Source organism: Brachyistius frenatus, unplaced genomic scaffold (genome assembly GCF_029030835.1).
Source record: "Brachyistius frenatus isolate BFR_SWC_R1_liver_20210118 unplaced genomic scaffold, ASM2903083v1 Contig_136, whole genome shotgun sequence".
In the NCBI taxonomy this organism is placed as follows: Eukaryota; Metazoa; Chordata; class Actinopteri; family Embiotocidae; genus Brachyistius; species Brachyistius frenatus.
The window spans coordinates 39,502-66,304 of NW_027210735.1; the positions used below are offsets into that span (position 1 = coordinate 39,502).

Below are 26,803 nucleotides of genomic sequence, written 5' to 3' on the forward strand. Positions count from 1 at the left end.
CGGGGCAAGCCTGCTCACACCGCCCACTCCGATGGGAACTTTCACCTCCGCTCATGTCCAAGTGGCACGGCATGGACAGAGAATCTCTGACAGCAAGCCGAAGGCAATTCCACCCCAGTCATCCTCATTACATTTAACCTTTTTAATTTGCAAATGAAACCATAGAAGAAGACAGAATCTCCGTCATGGTGCATCCAATCGTTGAACTTCAAAAAATCTGTACATTTAGCTTGAAGTTATCTTCTGTTGAGACTGATGTTCGTGTCTAAGAGACAGGTTCAGAAGAAGTTTTGGTAAACTGCTTTCTTTCTTTTTTCTTTTTTTTTATTGTGTTTACATGGATTCAGCTCCTGCGCTATCGAGCTCCTTTCCTCTCCAGGTCCTTTATCCTTTCTAACAAGCCCAGTCTTCTCTCAGGGTCTGAGGCAGCCAAGTTGGAGTCTGAGGTCAGTGGTAAAAACGCAGCATTGCGGCATTTAGCGTTTTGTGTTCCCAAGCCGAAGGACACGTGGAAATCAGTTTGGGGGATTTGGTGTTACTGGTAGCCCACGGGGCTGTCCATGAGGGGGCTGGAGCAGTACCGGTCTGGGGGGTCTTGGAGCTCAGTCTCACGGGTCTGGGCGTGTTCTTCCTCGCCCTCCTCTTCCTCCACTGGGCCGTGGCTTGAACTCTGGGAGCTTGCCATGGCGCCATAGCTGTGGTGGGCTGGGGAGGGCATCGGAGTCAAAGCCAGCTCTGGCTCCAGCAGCACGGATGCCACAAACAGCTGAGGGAGGCAGATCAGCATATAGTTTATGGCTGTGTCACGCAGTAAATCACTTAATTCATGGGGAGTGTATGAGATGAAAGAAGGGTTTTGTTTCCCAGCCTACACTTAAATATCCATACATTTGCATATAATCACTATTATTGTGTTGTATGCAGTCAGTGCAACATAACATCTTTGCACCAAGTTAAGATCACAACAATCAATCATTCTGAATGCTCATCTGAAGAAACATTACAACATGGTGATTATATCATTTTTATGCTTCGAGGAATCACACTGGCCGTTTGTTCGGTTGGATCATTTATAGCAAATACTTTAAAGGATCATATGTAATGTAACAACTAATTAAGGGCTGTTAGATAAACGTAGATGAGTAAAAAGTACAATAGTGGGCTTCGAAGCTCAACCGAGACGTGGCCAAACAGCAAAGAGCTTGTTTTCTGGAGTGGATTCTCTGATACCATCACTCACAACTGCATCACTGTTTAGCAGCTGACTCTCAAATCTCAGATGTCAGAGTTTTCCCATCAGCACTTAAACACTTTAAAACACCGCATCCTGGAAAACTCATTGAACTACTGATATGGCCGACACAAATAAAACTGGGCCATCTGTCAACTTTCGAGTCTCTTGACAGTTGTAGTGGCCAAAAAGGTAGGAAACATGCATTCAGAAATTTTGCATGCTTTGTGAAATCTTCAGCACATGTTAAAAAAAACTACTAGGGGATTTTTAGAAAACAAAAATAACAATATAATCTATTAGAATATGTTTTTGAGGTGTACTGGGTGAGAAAACAAATGTGGTACGGTACACTGGAGGCAGTGGTGGATGTTACAGTACTCCTGTCTGCATCAGCGAACGTCCCCTCTGCTGGCTGATCACACATCTGAAAAACAAATGAAAAAAAGAAAGTGACCAATGGAGAAAAGTAGTTATGACCCTGAAATACATGCAGTTTATTCAGTATTGGTGCATCTCCAGCTGAACTTGATCCCGGTGGGTTTTAAGAGGAGCTGACCTGGTAGCTTGTCGACTTGTCTGGTTGCTTCCTAAGGCACAAGCGGAAGAGGTAACAGGCAATAGAGGAGATCAGGGACACGGAGGTGAAGAGAGTGATGGGATGCACTGGACCTGTGACAGTAAGCAGAAACATATGAATTACAGTATTTCTATTATTACAGAGACCAGAACGTGTCATCGGGGTTAAAGGTATGACATTGAGTTGGTTCAAATTAACATGTCAGATAGTTTTCAGTTCATGTCAACAATGACTCTTCCACGCACACAAGAGTTAGCTGTGGAGTTCCACAGGGTTCTGTGCTCGGTCCGATACTCTTCACGTTGTACATGCTCGTCTAAGGCAACATTATTAGGGAACACTGCATAAATTTCCATTGCTATGCAGATGACACTCAGCTATATTTATTCATAAAGCAAGACAAAACAAATCAAACTTCAAACATACTTTGAGGACAAAAAGGCCTGAAAGGCCTCAAATTTTATACTTTTAAATTCTAACCCTTTAGAAACTTACTATCTAACCATATACTGTAGTTACTCTGGATGTCTTGGCCTGAGGCAGTACAGTGAGGTACCATGGAGCTATATTTGATCAGGATATGTCCTTCTGCCTTCTTTCAATTGTGCAATATTGCCAAAATAGGAACATCCTGTCTCAGAGTGATTCTGAAAAAAAATAGTCTCTGTATTTATTACTTCTAGACTGGACTGTGGTAACTTCTTATTATCAGGACATCGCAATAACTCTCTTAAAAGCCTCAAGTTGATTTAAAATCCTTCTCCTGACATAAAAAGCCTTTAATTACCAACTCCATGATATCTTTAAAAATGTCCGCGTGTCCTACTATCCCAGGAGAATACAGGCTAATAGTCCTAGTCTTCCCAAAAATAGAACGGGAGGGCAGATGCTGTATAAATCCAAATTAATTTAATTAATGCAATGGTAGTTATGGAAACTTTGACAGGATATATTTGTCATTGTTAAAGTACCTAATCTGAGCACAGAGAAGAAGAGCAGCCAGAACATGCAGAGGATGGGAGCCACGATGACCTGGCTGATCGCTGCTCTGTGGATCTGCTGGCTGAGTTTGGTGGGAACGTATGCATAGTAGATGTTGTAGCGGTCCACCATGTGCTTCAGGATCACATAGAGCAGACCTAGACAGACACAGTAAAGCAAACATACACTGATCAGTATCTTCAGCATGAAAAAGGGATGAAGCCTCATCTGAATATCCATCATGGTGGACATCATGTCCACGGTTTGAAAAACTCACCGAGGATGGTGGGGTAAAAAAAAAGTGCAGTGGAAAAGTAAAAAGATAACAGCAGGAGGCCGCACATCTAAAACACTTTAGTATTCTTTGGAAAATGGGGGCAGGACAGTCATTGTTTTAGGCAGAAAGACAGAAAACTCTCCTTTAACACCAATCTGATATTTTACACTGTTCTGTCTGAAAAAACTTCCATCGACAACCACAAATTAGGCCTTGGGGCCTCAAACACTTAATAAATCTGTGGCTCAATGCAATGATCATTGTGCAGTAACATTATTGTGACATGGCTACCACGTGAACAGATTTATTTTAGAGGGAGCAAGAAACACGTCTTAAAACTATCAACTTTGAATGAAACCCGTGTTGGCCCTTTGTGGTTCCTCTCAAATAGTGTTTAACTAAACCAATGAGGCTGTTTGCCTCAGCACTGCCACAGAAAAATGTTTGTGTGACTAAAATGCCAACCTGCAGCACACAACACAGGTAAATCGCACAGAGGAGCCGGGTTCGGTGTATGAAAGGGGCCCGTTCGGACTGACGTTGAAGTAAATAGAGGCTTGGTGAGCTTGGGCAGAGACAGGAGCAGAGTGGGCGTCTGGCTCGCAACTCACTGTGTCTGGGTGTCTGGGACTACAGCAGCAAATTCACACAGTCTGCATCGGACTGGCAGGCAGTTGAGGAGAGTGAGGTTACAGTATGAGAGACGGCACACACACATACACGAGTAAGAGGGAATGTGACGGGATGCAGACAGCAGAGAAAAGAGGAATAGAAGACAAAGTAGATGATGACACAAGAAGGTAATTGCATGTCGCTCACCGAAGGGTGTAATGATGGGACATGTGATGCTGTAGGTCATACTGACAGCAAAGATACACATGGTCCAGGCGTATTCCAGGCCAAACTGGAACTCATAAGCCTGACTCTGCAGACAATAACACAAACATTGTTTCAGCTTCAAATCAAACCTCACATTAAAATGCCGAGATAAGCACTGAGGCTCTACTAACCCGTTTGACATGAATCCGCTCAGCCTGGGACTTTGCGAAGCAGAGGCGGAGGGCGTACACCGTCAGTGCCGGGATACGGAGCAGCTCCATAGACGTTCCGATCAGACTGGATGTAATCACGTAGTTTACAAAAAATGCACCGTTGTCGGGAAGAAACACACACCTGCAAGACAAAGAAGAGCGTTTGGCTGCTCCTGAAAGGCCTTCTTGTGATTCAGTTTGTTCTTGGTGCATTATCTTCAGACAAAAAGAATAATCTTACTGGAATTTGATCTCCTTGTCATCCAGGAAGTTGACATCAAAGAGCCAAGTGAAGAAAAGATCAAGACTACAGTGTGAATAAGGAATAAAAAGGACATATTTAAAAAAATATTTACATTGAAAAAGTGCCTAAAACAAAAGAAGGGCATTAAAACGTACATAAAACCAGACGTTATAAGCGTGTTTTGCATCTGTAGGTGTACCTGGACAGACCAAGTGAGGGCAGGATGATGGCCATGAAGACCAGCAGAAAAAAACACTTGTGCATCGTCACTTGGTTCTCGCCAGATCTGAGACATTAAATGAATAATAAGGGACCATAAAAACATGGTTATACAATGCAGATTTAGTTACAAAACATATCCAAACAATTTCCTCCAACATTATAAAGTTCTGGGATGTAAAATCAGCTGACTACATTTACAGGACTGTTGGGTCCATTAGCACGAACTACACTTTTCACTCCAGTAAACAGTTGATTTGCATTCGGTCCTTCGCACATCACGCCTGCACAACACGTTTGTGGGGGTGGTTATGTAAAGATAAGGTGCTTATAGGTGCTGCGTGAGGTTGTTTCCTAATGCACAGTTGTTCTGCTCCTCCTCCTGCTAGTCACGGCGCATGGTGACTAGCGCACATGGACATCTCTATGACAACCTGCCCAGAATAACAGTGCAGCGAGAGTGACAGAGAGAAGGAGGGAGAGAGTAAAAAGAGCAAGAGGGTGAACGAAAATAAAAATAATTGAAATTTTAAAAAAAATGCTGAGAGTTGAGAGGAAGACAAGCAGCTACACACGGAGGGTCCATTTGAAGAAGCAAAGCACCAGAATTTCCATTTCCCAGGAGAGTGGTTTTCGAGTACCTGGTCCAGTGGGACTCAAAGAAGGCGGAGTAATAGACGATGAAGGGCAGGAGCACCGAAAACGCCCACAGCAGCAGGGTTGGGAGGAACTGGGTAATGATTGGGCTCTGTGTTGGACAGCAAAAAGGTCAATTATTAAAACTGGAGATGGTCAAAAGGAAGCCTGGAAGGCACAAAGTTGAAAGGTCTCTGAAACTGACCCGCAGACTCTCCACAGGCCTGGTGACGTTGAACTTGTCCATGGTGTTGACGATGATGGCGGGAGTGGTGAGGAAGAAGAGCAGCAAGAAGAGGAGGATGTTGAGGAGGACGCAGCGGAGCCACCACCGAGAGCCGCACACCGACAGGTTTTCCCTGGCGATGGGAAAAATAACGAGCCTCAGTTCACATCCAGCAGGATGGACAGAACGGTTAACACACTCCTCTCCCTGCCATGCATGTACTTTATGTATTGACATACGCCTGGAATAGTCAGCTCAGGCGTCTCCTCTAAGAGAAGGGCTGAGTGTGTTTCCACCGAGCAGGTTGGGAACAGCACACTTCAGCGCTTCGTTTTAATGAAGGAACAAAAGTCCCAGCTCAACTTCGCAGCCTTCGACTGCTCCAGTAGTCCAGTTAGAGCAAAAACACATTTATACAGAGACACAAACACCCTGCAGCCAATCAGGCGTGGAGCACAACAGTGAGCGCTACCATCTCTTTGGTTAATCTTCCATACATATGCATCACTCATTTGTTGCATAATCTCACTGGGACTGCTGCATTTGCTTTCCAAGATAAGAAACATGTACTGTAGCTAATCCCATCGCAGATAGTGAATGAGCTTTAGATGGTGTTTGAGATCTGCGGCACACAAGCATCAACACTGTGATACATCTGAAGTGTCTTAAAAGGAATAGTATAGCCACGATGCGGCTCATTTGCATAATGCAAACCTCATTTCTAAATAAATAGAGTCTTGAGGGCCATGATAACACTGTGATGTTGCACGGACAAGCATTATCATAGCCCGCAAAACTTTGGTCTCAAGTCTAGTCTGGATCCAGAGGTTTCCAAAGATACCTAAAATGTCAGACTTAATTACAGGGAAATGTGTCTGAATTATGCACAAGTCAGGCAAGATTGAATATGATGCTGGAAATCTGTGTCTGTGTGGGTTTCCTCTGGGTGCTCTGGTTTCCTCCCACAGTCAGAAGACTTGCAGGTTAGGTTAATATATTTCTTGTATAGTAGGTGTGAATGTGAGTGTGAACAGGTGTACCCAGTGCATGCTGGGACAGGTCACATGAACAAGTGTACCCAGTGCATGCTGGGACAGGTCACATGAACAGGGTAAGTCTTTCAGTGTTTTCACTGTGGAAAATGTTGACACAGAAAGTGTTGAAGTTTTTAAAAGCAAATTCAGGATGTATTTTTTTTTTAGTCTGGCCTTTAACTGAACCTCATTTTTTATTATTTTATTTAGTTATTCAATTGTCTCTCTATTTATATGTTTCATCTGGTTTTACTTATTTGTAGATCTCTTCATATTTAATTTAAAATCTAATCTAATTTAAGTATTTTATTTGTCTAATTTTACATTTCAGTTGGTTTCACTTCTTGTTGTATTATTTTAGTATTTTATTTAACTCATAATTATGTGTTATTGATTTATTTTGACTGTATCTATTTATTTATACACTTTAATTGGTTTCAGTAGTTGTCAGTAGTTAAAGGGGTGTGTGTGTGTGTGTGTGTGTGTGTGTGTGTGTGTGTGTGTGTGTGTGTGTGTGTGTGTGTGTGTAGGTTGGGTATAGTTTTTATTGTTAATCACTTTGTGTTACATGGTATGTACATGAAAGCTGCTGTACAAATGAAGTCCAATTGACTGATTCAGGGATAACGTAGTGAAAATGTAAGAAGTATATAAGGATCCCTGAACTTTAAGTGGTGCTGTTAAAAAAAACACCACTGTGAGCTCCAGTAATCTTACCGGTACTCACCAGATAATGTCGCTGGGAGCAGGTGCGTAGCCGACGTCCCACTTGTGCGACTGCACCACCGTGGTGATGCTGGACTGTTGGGGTCTGCGACGACAGTGCACACGACCGTAGTCCTTCACGATGCTGGAAGACAAAATGAGATGTGAAGCGCTGCGGGGGAATTATGCACCAGCACTCAGCACGGCTGCTCTCCCAGTATGTCACACCATGGATTTTGTGGTCCCTACCTGCTGTGACAGCGTTTATATGATGAGAGGACCTGGCAAGCAGAAATCTCAGTGGCATGCTGTTGTTTACTCACACAGCAGTCATCCTCTCATCACGGAAAGTCACAAAGGCGATGCCCAACCTCTTCATGGAAATGCGGTTCTTCTCAGCGTTGAACTCGTCTGTCCGCTTCTCTTCTAACTCGCCGTAGTACTGTTCTGCATCCACCTGCAGAAAAAGTTAGCGCACACTTTGCTCACCTCATCTTTCCCTCTCAAGACAGTTTTTTTTCCCCAGATTTACCCTTGCAAATCATTACAGCGTCGCTACTTTTGCATTGCAGTGCCATCCAGTGGTGCAAACCTTTCTGTGCAGTGCAACTCCTCTACAGAGAAAGTCACGTAATAATTTCAGTAATCATGGTAAACACGTACCTTTTCAAAGCCACATATGTCGCAGCAGAATATCTGAGCACACGGATGGGTCTTGATCATGATCTTCCCCTCCTTTTGGGACTTTGTAGCGAAATACAGCCTGCCTTTCATTGCCTTGCGCCTGAAAAAAAAACACAGCCTCCTTAGACAAAAGCCCAAAAGGTCACAAACGGTGCCGCTCCAATCTGTAAATGTTTCGGTACCTCTCCAGGTCCAGCCTCATGAGTTTGTGGACATCGAAGCAGAAACGGATGTCAGTGACGGTGCAGCTGGGGTAGGCCTCGCTAGTGAATGGAGAAAAATAAGTTAATTATAATAAATCTATAGAGATGTGGATGAGATAAAAAAAAAAAAACAACAAAAAAACCCCGTCAGCACTGCCTTATAATCATAGTTAAACATAAGTGTAAGATTTAACTTGACTTAGAGAAGAAAACATGTGTACTGGAAGTGTTTGGTGATGAGTCCGGGGTCAGAGATCTCTCTGGGTATGGAGGTAATCATCAGTGTCCTGGCTACCTGTAACACACAACGCAACCACCATCTTTATTACAGAGAGAAATGTCTCAACAACTAATGGATGGACTGTCATAAAATTTGCCAGGAAATTTCATATTAGCATTCACAGGGTGAAGTGCAGTCACATTCATTAACTTTTCATGAAACATTTTACTCTGTCCAGTTCTTTAGTTTACGATCAAAATACTTGCAATACTGACATAGTCTTATTATTACATCATTTACATCAAAGCTCTGCTCTACCTACAGCCTCCAGATCTGATAGCATGAATGCAGACCATGTCCATAAAAAAAATAAAATAAAAAAAAAAAAAAAGAGTTTTTGATTTGCAGGATGTGAGCTGCAAAAAAATAAATAAATCTAAAATTAACCTTTTAGTTCAGAAAAATCTAGATCATGACTTGATAAGATGGATATTTTTGCTGTGGAGAAAATGGCCAGGCTTTGATGGTTAAACATGACATGGTGATAACAGACCTTCTCATCTTCCCTGTACTCCAGCCGTATCGAGTGGTGAGCCATACACAGCGATGTGATGATGAAGTAAACCAGAGCAAAGATGCTGTGCAGCCACAGAAAGCTGTCCCTTCGAGGCACATAAACAAATACAACAATTATAGATAATCCAGTTTTTTTTTTCACGGTTCTGAGATGTTTCATGAGATTTGATGTCATGCCTGCACTGTGTTAAGACTTACTTTGCGCTAACATTAGCCAGCGTTGTCCTTCCAAAGTTTTCAGGACTGTCTCCTGTAGAAATAATGAAAAATGACAGAGACCAAGACATTTAAATTTCTGTAATGACTTCAGGGAAACTTCTCCTCTTTTGCCTGGAGGGTGAAGGCAGAAATGAAGCAATGTCACTATTCAGAGAAAATGTTTTCCATCCAATTTAATGAAATATCTCAATGAATTTTACACAAAACTCAAAACATCACGGTCATGCCTACGGTGCTGGTGTAATTTGGGAACCTTTTGTTTGCTGTTGCCATGGCAGTGGGTGTGGTTTCTTTTTTAATGACTAGGGTGACACATTGCTCTATACGATGACAACCAGCAGTAATAAAGTTTCTGTGGACAGCCCAGGTCCTCGTAGACCCCATAATGGCCGATGCCTTCATACAGTTGTGGAATCTCTTTCTCAACACTTCCAACTAAATAAGCACACAACTGCCAAAAGGCATTTCTGCTGCTATTTAGCAGCTGGTTTTGTGCACCACTCCACCCCTGACACCTACATGTATACGGTAGGAGGAAATGAACCACTTTCTATTCCTACAATCTGACTTGGAGAAGTACTTGATGACTTGCCACTGGTATGCTAGCAACTCCCATGAGATGAAGTGCAACTTTTGAGCATACTGGGTGGTTGCCCCCCCCCCCCCCGTTAAAATTACCGTTTGAGTTAATTGGTTTAATTCCACTTTACCACATTTAGCTTAAAGCTCAAATTTCTGTGCATTTAACCGTGTGTGTGATTGTGTGTGTGTGGCCTGGCCTCCTTCCCTCCCTCTCTCTCCCTGCAAGGTGCCCCATGTATGTCTCCTGAGGTTTAAAGGAGATCCCTTGACTTTTCAGTCTGCTAGCTAGACCATCACGTGAGGACTAAAATACCCAGGAGGTTCCCGGAAAAGTTGACCGGCAGGATTACGGCCAAAGACAGCAGGGAAACCACCATCATGAGCAGGATGATGTGGCGCTGGAAGGACAGGTATGTGACGGCGTCGATGCCACATTTACTACGGATCTCCTCATCCCTGCAGAAACAGAAGGAGGGGGAAATCAGAATCCCTTAATGCCAGATATCCTAAACCCCCTCAACAACACGACACAAAGAGAGATGCTACGAATTGAGATGTGATGAAAAAATGAACACATGCTGATGTAATTATAATCAAAGCAGTGCGATCTTAATCTAGCGTATGAATGCAGCTTGGACAAATGGGCCAGCAGCTTCTATCTCATCATGAGGAAAACATGGGCGCCACTGCTTTGGGGTCAGAAACTGTGGTTACCAGGCAGGAAGTTCAGGAAACCCAGTGTTATAAAATAGAACAAAAAAAAAAATAAAAAAACATGAAGAAAAGAAGTGCATGTTGGTCCAATGGCAGCCCACACATTGAGAACTCGCAGGGTGGGTTTCTGCTTTTCCTGGGATCCCAGGGTGAGCTGCTAGTACGGGAGCTAAAAACGGGAGCACCCAAAGTCCACCATAATACTATGGAAACCATGGATACCCTGGCAATGGCTTTTTTACAGGTCTAAATCGGTTGTATGCAGTCAGACTCGAGCAAGTGCAAATATTCAACGGGCAACCACGGCACCAGCAGTCGCACAGGCCCAGATGGGTTTGTTTTTGCAGCTAAATGAGATATCGCACAAGACTTTACATTTGATGGTGACATCAGCTTTGAAGACAGACAGCCAATGAAATAATGGAAGCTCAGAGGAGAGAAGACTATAATAATTACAAAGGGTTTGTGTTTGCTTACTTCATATGGAAAAGAGATGAAAGCCACGAGCAGAAGCCCTGGAGGAAGAGCAGAATCATAAAACAGCCCGTGCATAGGTTATTAAAGATATATGACATATGTAATCAAGTCTGCACACCACATCTGGGTCCTTGTATGCATCCACTATTTGCATAGTAATAAGGCCTGCACAATGACACAGAGATGGAGATTTAATAGGTCTAGCCTGGAGCTGTAATCACTTTACTGCAGCCTCAGCTCTGTGTAGGCACAGGCCGATGACTCCAGTCTGACTCTTTGACTTACACTGTTATAAACATGCAGGGAGTGACCTCAGTCTATCACATAGGTGTCATGGAGTCACAGACAGTCCAGCTGAGTCATGATCCAAACTTTCCTTCTTACAACAGTTGACGCAGTGCCCTCTTAGACAACTGGACTTTATTATAAAAGCTCAGCATGCAGCATTTTTAGACATCGGTATATCGCCGGCAAATCCAAAGTGACACTGCGGTCTAATTACTAGAAGTAAACGAGAACATGATCAGGAAGACTAGCAGACTGTCTAACATCATTGCTATTGGTAATGATAGCGTTTCTTATAAATGAGGCTTTTGCAGATGACTGGAATCTGCCATCCTCCTCAAACACAGTGCTTCTTTACCCTCATTACACTATTATAGTGATTAAAGCCACCCGGTGGCGATTTCAACCACTAGTGGCACTGTAGAGCAGCGTTTGGACGAGCAGGTCCAGTTATGAAAAAACAGCCAAAACAATGACACCCCTTGTGGCTCCTTTCACATTACACAGTTGGTAGATATATTTGTCAATAACAATAATAATGAATATGCTTTGCTTTATGAGTTATGTGTTTAAAATCTCCGTTACATAAAACGTGTTTTGTTCAGAGAAGCTGAATGGTACCTTTGATTGAGCTGAAAATGCTATGAAGAGATTCGTCTGTGTCTCTAAGAAATGATGAAACACTCTGTAACTCAAAACTCACCATGTCCTTGGTCTCAGAGTCGGAGGGGCTAGATTCAGAGGGAGACTTCTCTTTCTCACTTGGTTCTCCATAAAACAGGGATGTGAGACTGAATTAGGAAGATAGCACATGGAAAGAAATACGATCATCACATTGATTTTGGCCTGACGTGACCTTATTAATACATGAAGGCATAATGTAACTGCTGCCGTCACAGTGCAGTGCTGAAATCCATCCATGTGCACATAAAGGGCATAAAATACATACAGCGTGGTCCAATCTAATGAAGCAAGTGCGGTGATTGAGTTTGTGGATATTTCTCTGTGGGCTATACCACTGACAGTTCAACAGTGTGTCAAATTAAGCAGCATAATTGAATTACTATGAGAGAAGACCGCTTGGCAAAACGCACAGATGCTGCTTGCCCTCGAGTGCTATGGAGCCGCCATCGGTCAGGCGGCACTAACCAAGCCTGCACTCCCCTGGAGAGGAGACTCAGGTCGAGCAGAAGAAAACTGCTGCAGAGTCATGAAGACTGTTGCATTTACCTGGACTCATTTAAAAAGGTATTCAAAATACCCGTCGATCCACAACAAATGGACTTTTCTTGACATCTTTAAAGGATAAATCTGGCTGTATTGTGTTTCTTCTGTCAACAAATCACATGGAAAGACCAAAACAATAAATGAATCATCCTACCAAGAATTAGTGTCCACTAGCTAAAGCTTATTCTTACATCCAGTTGCTGTAAATGCTTATTAGCGTCAAATGTGTGTTACTCTACAGCTGGAAATAGTCCCAACAGATACATTATTTATTGTATTTTAATGAAGTACACTACAAACTACAGTGCCTAGTTGTTTTAGAAAATTATTCAGCCACACAAAAACCCTTGGACACGAACAATTTGTAAGATATTTTTAAAACTTCAGTGATAACCAGTTGACTTGAGGCTGAGTGCTACAGGCAGCATAGAGAAGTCATAAAGTACTAAAAGACAGACACATGCATTGTTGGCTTTTAATAAAACTTGTCGACAGTAAAAAAAAAAAAAAAAAAAAAAAGAAGAAATTCTGTATATATAATAGAACCAGCTTTGTAGCCGTGTCCATTACGTTATTTATCAAGGGAAATGCCAAACAATGTCTGGCTCCTGGCTTTCAAAAATTAAAAAAATGTGCTGCTTTTCTCTGTTTTCTCCTGCTGTTGAACATTGTCTGGATGTTTTCTGAAAACTAAAACAAACCTAACAAAAAGCCCTGGACTGAACAGAGTGAAGAGATCTTTCCACCGAAACCACTGTGAACTGCAACGTGTAGGTCAGGTCTGTGTTAACACCGTGGAGTTGGACTTTATTAACATATATAGAATATGATTAAAGCGATCATAGACAGTGTTGCAAGTATCATTCCAATGAAGATGATTGGTATTTAAAGAAAGCTGAACAGAAGTTCCTCGCAGTAATTTGCAGCATCATTTACACTCAGCAGAGGGCGCTGCAGCACCAGGACTCAGTTCCCTGATGATTATTACTCCATCTTAAATGTTGACATGGCTTACAAACCAGGAAGTGCAGATGATTGTTTTTGTGTGTGTGTGTGTGTGTGTGTGTGTGTGTGTGTGTGTGTGTGTGTGTGTGTGTGTGTGTGTGTGTGTGTGTGTGTGTGTGTGTGTGTGTGTGTGTGTGTGTGAGACAGGGAGTGAGGGATTTACCTGTCATTCTCCATCAGCAGAGCCAGGCGGCCGTAGTCCCAGGCAGCCTTCCTCAGGCAAGAAAAGACGAGCAGTAAAAACTGTAACACACACAACAAGAACATGATTTCAGAGCTTCTGGGAATCGGATTTACACAATCTCGCACACTCGCTGTGCTCATCCTCTCCGAGTGAAATATCTCCACACTGCTTGATTATAAAGCCGAGGCCTGACTCCAAATTCTCATAAATGGTCCACAAACAATTGATGGAAAATGCAGCAGCATTAATGAGCTATCTTCTTCATGTAGTACGTCTGGTACGTGGTTGTCTTGGAAACTACCACAGACAGGTCAGCATGCACACATGAACACATGCTGTGCAGTAATGACAACGCAGTGTGGTCAAAAGCAGGAATAAATCTGAGTAGCCCGCACTTAGCCACAAATGGAGTCCAAACTGAACATCACAATGAGGGACAAAGACCCCTATTTAATCATACAGTGTTGTTGATTTATGTTAAATAACCCTGGTAAAATATCTCAAAGGATAACTGCACCGTGACGGATTAATGTTGACTAATGCAAACTGAGTAAAAGTGCTGATGAATGTTTGATTTTAATTGCAGCATTAAATCATTACATCACTGGAGTTTCAGAAGACATTTGGTTCTGTGGGTGGGGATGACAGCCGTGCTAATAGAAAGAAAGCTCCCATAAATGTTGACTGATTCCTTTTTTAGTGATCTAAAGCCATGCATAGACAATCAGGACAACTTGACTGAGGCCTGCGGATGAATAACGAGCCTGCGCTCACATTAGCAGTCAAGGCTTAGACTCCCTTTTTGTAAAAATCTCTCCATCATCTCTGTTTTCTTGGTGTCCAACTCCTCCCCTCCCTGTTGTTTTATTCTATTCTGTCTTGATGCGTGGGCACGCTCTCCTCAAGTCCCACAGATGATTTATTCTGTATGATGATGGAATTGATGCAGAGGCGTGCTCCCGTCACCTGGGGGGAAGCGCGCTTTGACTCATGCTTGTCATTAGGAGACAGCGCTCAGCCCTGTGTGTTGGCTTGACAACCAGGCGGCGTTAAAATGAGCCAATTAAAACGCGGAGGTGGCGGATCGAGAACGATATCAGTGCAGAGTTCAAACTTGACGAGGTCTGACAGCGGAACTGAGGTAGTTGACAACTGAAAATGGAGGCCCATTATTATCTGGGGAAAAAATGGATCTTTGTTTGTAAATAGTGTCCACACTGTATTGTACTGTGTGAAAGGAAAGTTACAGCATGCAGATTTAACTTGACATCTACGACATGCACATAATGTGTTTGTATTTGTAGTGTTCTTGTACATAATTATGAGATCTAAAAGCCCAAATTAGGAGTAGACAAATAAAATGTTCCAGTGTTTTGCAAGGCAATAGCTCAATTTAAAGTCTGGGATAATTTTTGGAGACTTTTCCTACAGAAAATTTTAAAAATAAAATTGCTTGAACCACTTATACCCCCATTCACACCTACTAGATTTTAAGAATGTCCAATTAACTAACTGGACTGGTTGTAACGTGCAGTACAAATGCAATATAATGTTTTGTATGGAGGAAACCTGTGGATTTGAGGACATGAAAGCTCTGCACAGACGGTGGATGGTGGATGAGGGTCTGCAGTCTCTTTCTGTGAGGCGACTTTGCCTCCACAGGACTGTATGTGACATTTGCAACAGTATTTTTTCCACACATTTGTTGAGTATGTTTGCTCACAGATGAAAAATCATTTTGAGTCTTTAACCACAAACAGTGTCTGTGTTGTTGTCCCTGTAATAAAATACCTTTTAGCTTTTGATTTGTTTTGTCTTTTCATTTAGATGTGGATTACAGATTTAACCTTTCTGCATCATCATCATAATTACGCAAGAATCTTATAATGCAAAGTCTTAAGATCTACAGCACATTAGAGTTGTAGGATTGAGTGCAGTTTAACAGTAAAGGTTAAATCACACATTAGAATTTAGAGTTTACTGTTTATAATCATGTATAGGTGTTGTGGTAGTGAGGGTTTAGGTTACAAATGTACAAGTCAGAGGAAGGCCGTTGGAAATAATTATAGACATGAAGATGTTTGTGTGTTGACATGTTTCCAAAACCAGAATGTCTGAATTGATTTCACACATTCCTGCTTGATGTCCAACACTCCCGTTGCTGCTGTTCTGCTTCATTATCATCACGAAGGGAGCAAATTGTTTGAGACAGGACATCTATTAGATACTCCATTTTTACAGAAATAGCCCTCAGACCATGCATCACCTCTTGTTGTCTGTTTGTGTTAGGGCTCGTCACAATATCTTAACAGTGTCGGCAGCTTTGGGTATACAGAGACCTTGTTGTCAAGGACCTAAAGCTGCAGCACGACACAAAGAACGGGAACAGGTGATTTGGAGTGGAAAACGATGGACATTAAATGTAAATGTGCTTCTAACTACAGCTCGAGGATTTTCTGTTCATCCTTGTTCTTGATGATAATAAACTCAATATCTTCTGGAACCTTTTTAGTTTTGGATCCACCAACGCAGGCTTTCTACAGACCCAACAGTTAATCAAGACATAAGTAGAAATAGAAAGTGGGGCAGCATGAAAATGTCAAAAAGACAGTTCAACATGACTTTTCTAGAGCGGATTGTGTGAGCAGTCTATATTGTTTGTTTGTGTGTGTGTGTGTGTGTGTGTGTGTGTGTGTGTGTGTGTGTGTGCGCGTGTGTGTGTGTGTCCGCACCATCCAGAGCACCACGTTGATGAGAAGCACGGTGGGCACCCCACCAAACGGCAGACCCTGGAGGACGCTGCTGCGGGAGTGCGAGCTGTAGCATCTCTCGGCCGTGTTGTTTTCCTCCCCAAATGGCTCCAGGAAGCCCAGAACATCCAGCTCCAGGGGCCTCGCCTCCACAGGGGGCGCTCTCGTCACAAACAGCTCAGACTGCGCCATCAGCACTGGACCATATCTGAAGGAAAACACAGACAGGTCAACCGAGGTCTCTGGGGCATTTTTTATCAGCTTTAAAACACAAGTGTTGAAGCTCTCAGGATCCACAAGTGGCTCTGATGTGTTGTGCAGTCATATTTGGGTTAATGACAAAACAAATTACTATGTCTGTAATATTATTGTTGACATATAAACTCAACTTTTGCTAAAAATTGAATACAACATTCATTTGAGATAATGCTAAATTCTAGCAACCAACATAAGCTTCAAGTAAGGAAGTGGCATTAAAAGAAGAAGATGCTCATTAACCTTTTCATTTTGTGAGAAAAATCTATTTTTTTCCGTGAAAGTTATAAGACCTCACTTAAATTGGTTTAAAGTCTGTTGTTGTGGGGGGCCATCTTTTAAATATCCACTCAGCCTGCACAAGCCTCTTCACAGACACAACAAATTACAATGTTTGTGCATTTTAAATGGAGACACTGATTACAGATGGGGCGTTAGCAATAAGTGGGGAAACTGTGACTTGTTTTTATCAGACACTCAGTCTAACAAACATCCTGGTCCATAAGCAGCACTTATTCTCTGTCCGTCTATTGGACAACGAAATATGCTGTATGTAAAAGACAAACTGATTGGATGACAGGAAAACTGCAACATCTTTAAAAAAAAAAAAAAAAAAAAAGATGCTGACAAGCACATTTAACAGTACAAGAATGAAAACATACTTGACTTCAGGTTTGAACAGATTGCAGTGGACGGGCAGTTGTTGCCACTGTCTGTGTATTTCCCTCCGTCTGTGTCGCATGCACAGGATACAACACTGACCACCGAACGGAGGCCTGAGCCATCTGTCCTCCAGCAGCACACACTATGCTCTCTTTCAATCAATACAGTCCCGACTCAGCTGCTCGGCTTGTGTACACTCCTCGCTGAATAAACAGGCGGAGGAAATGGAGCAACAACAGAGTGCTGACAAAGCTCTGCATCGATACTGCAATTTCATGACTAATAAACACCAATTATCAGATTTCATGGGAAAAATTTGATTTCACAATATCAGGGCTGTTGTTACTTTGACAGAACGGCACGCTCCGTAGTAAATAAGCCATTTGATCCGCAGCAGTAGACGGCAGCCAAAACTGCATCCCAGTCCTCTGCTGTCCAGCGCAAGAAAGCTAAGGGCCTCCAAATTGGCACACGAGACTAAACTCAACCTCGGTGTGATTTATCACTGCGCCAATGATGTCACTTCCCGAGAAGCTCCATCACAGTTAGGCAAAGCATTTACCAAACAGCACTTGCTGGGCAACAGAAGCCACAGCAGGATATCTGATGTAGGAGGGGAGCTGATCAATGGCCATGCTGCTGGACCGCCATACATCACACTCCGAGAGGTCTAGTGAAGAGCACAAGCACAAAAATACGACCCAGTAATCTTTAAGCAGCTCTTCCGGGACTGCTCTAGTCTCTTTCTCAGTTCCCGTTGTGAAACTGTATAGTTTGCAGTCAATATTCAGATACTGTCAGATACACAACGTCTGAGCCTCTCTATGGAGACGACAGGAGATTCCCTGAGGATGGATCACAAAGCGAATCCATTACAGACACACTCTCAGCTCGCCTGCGGAGCGGCGTTTCCACAGAAGCCGATGTACCATCAATGTTTCCTCTCTTTGCCAATAATGAGCTTAAGCCATCGATATGTACCAAAGGGCTATTTTCCTGCTAAAACTTTACAGCACAAAGAGAGAACACGTTGTTCTCTGACAAATCAAATAAAACAGAGGCTCCTGCATATTGAATAGTCGGTCACACAAAGTATAACAAAGAATTGGTGGCATTTAGGTCCCTGAATTCTCTTTAATTTAATGAAATTAGATGATAAATTTAAGATGATAATGTTGTCAAAAGTTTTCATTGGGAAATATATTCACAAACAAAGTGGTTTTGAAGTTGTGGGATCAATTGAGCAGCAAATCAACCAAAGCACTCAGTCTAAATAGTTTCTTTAACATGCTTTGTTTATGATAACATTATAGTTCTTGATTGCAGGATTTGCCTGTTTTATTTATTTTTTGTAAATGATATCAGTCAACATGTCAAAATGCCTCCAAAGCTGCAGTAAGAAAGTGCCTATTTTTATATTCATTATTTTGATGGTAGCAAACAAAACAAAGAGCAGCTGTGTGATCTGTGACATGAAGCAACAGGAGCTCAACCAAACAGAAACGATGCCCGATTACGGAAGAGAAACACAACCAGCTCGCTGGAAACTGGAAACCCACGGAGCCGTGACAACATTTGACATGCAGAAGCTTAAACAGACCGTCATTGACTCACTGAGCTTTTCCTCTTCCTGCATCAGACCAGCCACTTACGTTATACGCTGCCGTCTAACAGAGAAGCACTTCTCCTCCACCTCCAGGACCGGGCAGGATGCTGAAGGATGCAGGCTGACTGTGGTGTGGTTTCACACAACATTTGGACAAACGTCACAGCATGACTCAGCAGTTTACTGGTGAGACTCCATGGTTATTTCTCTTCCCGTCTAATCCCTCATGTATGAAAACACTCAAACACGCTCATACTGATCCCAAAGTATCCATTTCTCCTCCAATTTATTCAACTCTGCAAATCCGGAGTCTTTCTAATCCTTTGCCTCTGCTCATTTCTCCCCTCTCTCTGAATCCGAGCTTCCAAATCAGCGCAGCAGATTACAAACTAGTGTTTGGCTTGTGGAGCAGCGCTGTGCCTCCCGCTGGCAGAATGAGTGAAATCTCTCCTCTGTGCTGGGTTAAACTATTAAGATCACAGATGCTGAAGTCAGGACAGCAGCCGCGAGCTGGTGATAAAATACACCTGAGTTTGACTCAGATGCAGAAAAAATGGCAAACTGTGAAGACGACAAAAAAAAAAAAAAAAAAAAAAAAAAAAAAAGAAGCTAGCTCAGGTCAGCTAATCTGCTCATTGCACCAGAAAAAACAGCTGAGGTGTGTGTGTGTGTGTGTGTGTGGGGGGGGGGGGGGCTGATACAGACACAACAATTAGACTTTTAGTCAATCAAGATTTATCGTCCTTCTCTACTAACATACATTAAAGATCATTGTTTGGCATTTTATTAGATAGGAGTTTTATCTTTGTATTTTGCACATCATGGGACTGTGAGAAACAATATTTCGATCTCTCTGTATGTCTTGTTCATATGATGGATTGATATTAAAAGTTAAGTTGAGCACAGACAGGAAATGTGGAGAAAAGAGCAGGGGAAGGACATGCAGTGTCCTTTGTAAGACCATGAATTCAATGACAATCCAAAACAGTTGAGATATTTCAGACTAGCCCAAAGTGATGGACCAACACCGCCATCCTTAGAGCCATGCTGCTGCCTTGAGTAAACACATTGTGGAGATAGAATGAAAAACATTAAGGCCAAGATTTAAACCAAGTGTTGGAATCCTCTATAGCTTTTACTATCCTTTAAATCATTTTTATCAGATCTTCTTACAACTGATTTGCCATGTTGAAATGAGAAGCTGCTATCATATAAAACATCCATGACAGGAAATACAGTATCTTTACATTTAAACATGTTTTAAAGGGGTTGGATTCTAATTCCCAGCTGCACCAAAGTCTAATAGCTTCCATAAAGCAGTCGGTGGAGAGCCCTGGTCGAGCTTTCTCTCCCTTCGTTATACTTTTAGTTGGATCCAGATTCATTACCTGCCTGAGGGACTGAGAGAGAGATGGCCATGTTTTGCTCGAGAAACGAACCATAAATAAAATGTGAACTTCTGTTGACTTCCAAACCTCTGCACCTAATCAACTGCCAGTCACTGACAAATAAAAGACTAACCTCAAGGACATTTCGCAATCACCATAAATAAAAGAATCATGACTTCAGAGCGTGTTTTTTTTTTTACTGCACTGCCTGCAACCTTGTTAAATATGCACTTTTCCCCAACTGTCCTGTTTGTGTTGGCAAAGATTGCTCGCTCTGCTTGAGACACCCCAGGTTTGATGTTTGCCTTGTCATCTGCTTCATGTCTAAAGCTCTGAGCTGGTACAATATGTATGTGTTCTGCATCATAATCTCAAAGTGATAAAATGCGTATTGAAATAAAAAAATTCTTTTAAACTATCCCGTAAAAACAGTGCATTTTAATTGACTGTTAACAAGGCAATAAAACTCCAGTGACATGAGAGGACTCAGTGTGGAAGCTCTCCTTTTACCTCACTTCAGATCGGACCCATGCATTAATCACACTTTCAAATCCATAGACTAAGAGCCAGCAGTTCCAGATTTGGTGTTAATCTTTTGAACTACCTACTACTATAAATGATGGGTGGAACCTGTCTTATTTAAACCTCTGACATCCGAAGCCTGTTATTCTCTTTGCTGTTGAAGTAATGCCAAGATCTAAAGAACTCCAAGGACTTTAGTAAAAGGTTGTGAATGCCTATTGGTGTGGCTTGGGAGTTAAAACATCTCCAAATCATCTGAAATCAATCATTCCACTGTAAGCAAACACTAGCAAATGTTTTTTTTTTTGGAATAGTCAAAACCTATAGTTGAGTCTTATTTAAATATTGTGGAGAGGTTTTAAAATGCCTCTTCCATTTCTTGCAGTTCCCGGGTAAACCCTCCAATAATCCACATGCACAAAAGGCTGAATAATGGTTGATAATGTGGTATCGAAGCCGGTGTTGAGAGAGCATTGGCAAAATCACGCGAGGGGTGTAATGAGACTTCTCTATGCCCTCATTCAGTCACATTTACTATGATACCTCTCACTCTGGTAAGAAGCGTCTGGACACCTTAATATTAAACATATACATGATTGTCGAACATCTCATTCTAAAACCCTGAGCATCATTATGCTGCTGTTAAAACATCCACTATTCTGGGAACCTGGCTGTCGGGACTCTTCCCACTGAGCCACAACAACATAGTCAGGTGGGTTACTGGTGTTGGATGAGAAGGCCTGGTTTCATTTCATCTGATCTCAATATGGAGGGGAAACTGGAAAAACGAATAGATGTGGTTTTGTGCACAGTGGTATGATGATGCTCTGTGAGGCTACACTTAGTGGTGCTTTGAGCTAAATACATCAGCATGCTCACATGCTCACAGGGACAGTGCTGACATGCTCACAGATAATGTTCTCCATTTTAGTTTAGTGTGTCAGCATGTTAACATGAGCTGATTAGCACTAAACAGTACAACTGAGGCTGAAGGGAATGTCAATACTTCTGAGGATCACGAGAGTAATGAGGAAACACTGTCGGAGCTTCTGCACCAAATTCAATTCTTGATATATCAGTCTGAAGCAAAGTAGTGGACTGACGGAAAAACCTTTCTGCTCTCACGTGTTTCATCTGATCTGTCGTTTATTTGGGGATGCCATGTGTGACCGCATCTTATTCTCGGCTCAACAGGAGCTACGGGCCTCTGCTGCGACGGCTTCGGTTGGAGGGTGGTGTTGGACGTGTGGATGGGCAACCCTAATCAGACTCAGCCTGAGGGGGAGAACGGGGCGGAGGTTCTGGCACAATCTGCTCACCACCTGCTCGGTTTAGGTGAAGGGAGGGGGGCTGCGCTCTCTTCACAACTCGCTCTCCATCATTCCACACTCAAGCACAGATCACTGAGGTGTGTCCGCTCGGAGCGCACAGCTAACGCAGCATCTCCCCTAGCCAGCCTCTTTCTGACGGCTGCATGAGCCGTAGCATGACTGGAGTGATGACTGCACGCGCGCTCAGTGCTCAACAAATCTAGCACCTGCTTCCTGTCTGGCTGCACATGCTCAGTAGGCGCCCAGGGGAGCTCTGCGTGTCTGCCCTGCTGCTGCTGTGTGGACTGGCCGATTCCTCATTAGGACCCATCTGGCATCAACGATGCTGAAGTCGAACATGTATGCTGGATGACAGTGAACTGGACCAGACCACAGAAAACAGCGTGATCTGCGTTTTCTTTGCATGCCGCAGAGATTCTGGAAGATTCCACCTCCAGCTTCTTACTCTGCAAAACCTGCTGGAGTCAATCCTAAAAATGAGCCTGCGAGAAAACTGTCCGAGTCCAAATGATCGGCCAAAACACTGCTCATCCAAACAGATGCATCTTTTTCTCTCCGCAAGCATTTAAATCGTCATTTAATCAAACATTTAAGTAACATGCACTCCCTAAACATCGCATCTCAGGGTGCGGGCGCACTGTCAATCAGGCATTTGATCAAATAAAGCCTAATGAGAAGTAGAGATGGCAGCAATACACACTCTTCTCGCGGTCTTTCTCTTTGTACCGTATCCAAGCTATTCAGCATTTTTACTTCTTTATGAAACAACAACCTTTTTTCAACCTCTTATCAGGCCAAAGCACCGGCCATTCTACTCGGAATGAAAAAACACATTGTAAACAAAACCTGGTAAGGCACTTTTGCACTTTGTCACATGACCTACATCTTCATCTTGCGTGTACTTTTCACACTGAAACAAGGCAAAACACGACACTCACACTTCTCCTGACGTGGTACGGTACGCCTCTGACAGGGTGGTCTTCGTGAGAGTCTGTTCTACGATACTCCAGTGACAATGCCGCATGCGTCGGCATCCCTGTGATGGACCCCCGCGGGATAGCAAGAAAATTCACAGCTTGAATCTGAAATAGCAGGGAGCCGACTTTCCGCCAAAGACATAAAAAGAACAAAGCCGAGCCGATGGTACGTAACTGTTGTTGTGAGATGACAGGTGGAATATAAATGGAGGTTTCACAGCTAACCAGGGCATCATCGGCCGCGTTTTGTACTGATATTCTGTTTGTGTTCGGTTCTCTGTCAAGAGGTTTCAACCAAAGTGTTTTCTGACATTTTTATTTATACACAGCAGCCCGAGACATGTGGCTGGAGAGATGACTCGCAGAAATACATCTTATACAGGCTGCAGTCATGAACGCATGACAGACACACATATACCTGCACCCCCACCATCATCATCGTCATCATCATCATCATCATCACCTCTACCAGAGGGAACAAGGGAAATAGCCCACAGGACGATGCCTGTGTGGTGCTACAGAGACGTGTGTGCCAGCTGTCCTCTCAGATCCTACTGTAAGTCTGGACTCAAGTGTAACCCCCATTCATTACTGCACTCAAGGCAACACAACGATACATCCAGCTCTAGCAGGGTTGGACAGAAGACATGACACACAATGAAACTGGATGAAAATAAACACAAAGGGTATGTGTTGTATATCAGCCGTCACCTGGATATCTCTGGGTGCACCAGGCCGTCAGCCACATCGTTTGGATTTGGATTTTTATAACATTTTTATATCAAAGACATTGATTGGTTTGATATTTAATTCACTGAATTCTACATATAAAAGATTGTTGGTAGTTTTTTTTATTTTTTATATCAATAGCGCTTAAAACTCAATGGACACTATTCTGTGCTTTCAGTATTTCCAAGTTAAAGAGAGCAGATTATTTCCAAGTTTTGCGCTTTTATCAAAAGTGGTAACTCCAAAAGCTACAAAGGCTCTCGATGCATCAGCTCCACCGTGTTCACCGTTTAATCATTCTGTGCAGCTGAAGCCGTCCACCTGGTCGAGGTGCAGAAACAAACGGAAGGAAACAAGCAAACACATACAGCAGCCTCACGTAATGGACAGAGGCTTAAGTTTGTTCAGTACTTTCTCGAACGTGCCTGCTCAATATTGTCAGCTCGATTCAGCAGCTGTTGACTGCTGCACAAGTGCACCACATCCATCTCACTACTGCAAGCTCTTCTTTCAATCTCAGCCTCGAGTCGCCTGAAATATTAATGCTTGTGTGATACTTGAAGATGACCAGTGTGTTGTGCACGCTTCCTTTTTGCAGTGTCAGATCAAATATTAAAGTGATAGCCCACGGAAATCTTTTGATTTAACACATTTAATGAAGGTAAACTTCGTAAATGTTTTTGTCAACCAGGTATGCATTAGATAATGTAGAAATGGGACTTATCAAACGTTTTCCACCTGTTTGTATAAAAGGCTGAAGTAAAAAGTTATAATCTCTCCCTTTATTAAAGGATTCTGCGGTGATACTGGATTCTTGGCTTTTCCAAAGTAACCTTCCAGACCTGCAGGGGTTTGTGTTCTCCAAAGAGTGAGTTATAGTAACTCAGGATTTTTGCTGAAACGCATGTCTGACATGTGTAACATCTCTATTTAGAGAAAATGCTTAAATGGGAGCCTGCAGGATAGAGATCCTCTCTGATTAATGAACAACATTAATAACCATCATGTCATTTCTCTGCTGTTATCTGATGTGGTGAGCTGTGTATAGAGTTGTATTAGATGACTCAGCATCCTTAGTAAAATCGAAATTCCCCTCCCGACTAAAAAAAAAGGCATTTTTCAAGCTCTCAGTATGATATGACATACTCTTAGTGACCCACTGAAATGCCAAAAGTCCATAATAAATCTGGGGCTTTTGAAGCCACCTCCCTTCATCATAGTGGGATGCAAATAGCAGGAGTTGTGAATTCATCCAGTCTCTCTTTCCATTCAAAGTACAAGGCAGCAAAGACAGAAAAAAACAAAACCCAGATCTACACATTTTCAACTGGATAACAATTCAGACAATGAAGGGTATATTCACTTACCATAAAACAGCTCTGACCTCAGATTACCTCAAGAATAACGTCTGAAATATATATATATATTTAATTTTTTTTAAGGCAGTGTTAAAAAACCTTCTGAATATGCAATAGAATAAGCAACAGGTCGAACAACTTGCTCAGTTGACCAGTGAAGGCTTTGTGTCTGAATGTGTGTGAATCCAACAGAGTCCAGACTGAACAACAGCATGCTCCACCAGGGGAGAAGGTAGTGTGCTCACAGCATGAACGGAAGCCTCAAAGGTTTCTCATCTGATAAACGGGAGCCCCAAATTACAGTTAATGGGAATCACAAGGTTTACCACAAAAGCGACTCCACGGGCAGCAAAAGGTGTTGGAGTGAGAGGAAACGATGCACCTGGTTTGGGTGTAATGGTCTGACACGTTGCCAGAAACATCCGCTCGTCCTCACCGACCACAACAACACCGCACCATGAACTTTTAAACGTTTACTACATTTTGATATCGTTATATTAGAAGAAAAAATATGCTCTTCTCTCCAATCAGACAATTATTGGCGACCCTACGTTCCGTCGCTTGCTGCAGCACTCCTAACAGTCTGCTCACCCACCTCCATCCAGCTCTTTAACTTGATGAAAACGATTGCGCCATAAATAGCGCAAATAAACCCCCTCCAGTCCTCGTTCAGATCAGCGAACGGACGCACGGTTTTCAAATGCGCATCGCTCACCTTCCAAAGCTTCCTGATGATCGCTGGCGTCCGCTGGTGCTGGAGATGCTGCTGGGCTTTTTTTCATCTTCTGCAACACCAAGAAACAAGAGAAACTCCCACCTTCTCAGGGGCCGTCTGACAATTCAACACCTGCCTCAGAGGCTGCGAAGGGAGCGTCAAGAAATATTAAAGCATGGATTTTGATTTCGCGTGAAATAGCCATTATAAACACGCTGTCCAAGTAAATGTTACTAATTTAGCTGATTAATTCATGACTGTATTGCAGATTGATTCAGACATTGAAACGAGATAGGCCAATGAAAGGAATATTGCCTACGTTAAAACTCTGCTTAGCACTTATAATACAATGCACTATGCTGCCTTTAAAAGTAACATATGGTACACACAGTACATTGCAAGCTGTACAATGTACTGTATGAAGGCATATATCATTTGAAGTAGCCTTGTTGCATGATCCAACAAATCCACTCACCTGGACAAACAACAATGATCATGCAATGCGCATGCATGTGTGTATAAAAGAGAAAATATATATTAAGTATATTATATTTGGAACCAAGCTGAAAATAAAATTGTAAAATCAAAGTAAAAATGTTTGTTGCTTTGATTAATTATCATGCTGATAAAGGCCTGTTTGCTGTTATACCATAAACTAACAAGGAAAAGAAATCAAAGCATCAGGCTCAGAAAAAAAGAGATAGAGTACAGACTATACAGACAGACTGGTGCCTCTGATAGTACAGATGGCCTATCAATGAAATATCAAATTCACTTTTGTTAAAAACTGATATTCCACGGAATAAATAAATATCAACAAACTCAGGTGAGCCTGCTTTGACTCACGCTCTCTGTGTCGTTAACTCGGTGTACGGCTGCTTTCAGTTACCACTGATGGGTGTATTAAGTAGAACCACGGCTGCAAAACAACAACAACAACAACAACAACAAAAAGGGCCCATGGCTGGC

General features: G+C 42.5%; 1 protein-coding gene across 3 annotated transcripts; it reads right to left on the reverse strand.

Annotated features, from left to right (window-relative positions):
* Positions 1–266: 266 nt before the first annotated feature.
* On the reverse strand, positions 267–25,904 carry tmem63c (transmembrane protein 63C). Of its 3 annotated transcripts, none has more exons than XM_069714904.1 (23): positions 25,835–25,904; positions 16,273–16,498; positions 13,520–13,599; positions 11,828–11,915; positions 10,840–10,877; positions 9,962–10,104; positions 9,046–9,097; positions 8,825–8,933; positions 8,273–8,346; positions 8,031–8,111; positions 7,828–7,948; positions 7,488–7,621; positions 7,187–7,309; positions 5,405–5,558; positions 5,205–5,311; positions 4,544–4,630; positions 4,342–4,407; positions 4,080–4,242; positions 3,889–3,994; positions 2,783–2,950; positions 1,791–1,903; positions 1,584–1,658; positions 267–766 (listed from the first exon to the last, which is right to left on the reverse strand). In XM_069714904.1, the coding sequence occupies exons 2-23, from the start codon at positions 16,480–16,482 to the stop codon at positions 536–538; spliced, it is 2,523 nt and encodes an 840-aa protein (XP_069571005.1). In that variant the 5' UTR covers positions 16,483–16,498; positions 25,835–25,904; the 3' UTR covers positions 267–535. The 3 variants fall into 3 exon arrangements, with proteins under 3 accessions (XP_069571005.1, XP_069571006.1, XP_069571007.1); XM_069714905.1 differs by lacking the exon at positions 25,835–25,904 and adding an exon at positions 18,861–19,129; XM_069714906.1 differs by lacking the exon at positions 25,835–25,904 and adding an exon at positions 18,823–19,129.
* Between the last annotated feature and the right edge of the window lie 899 nt (positions 25,905–26,803).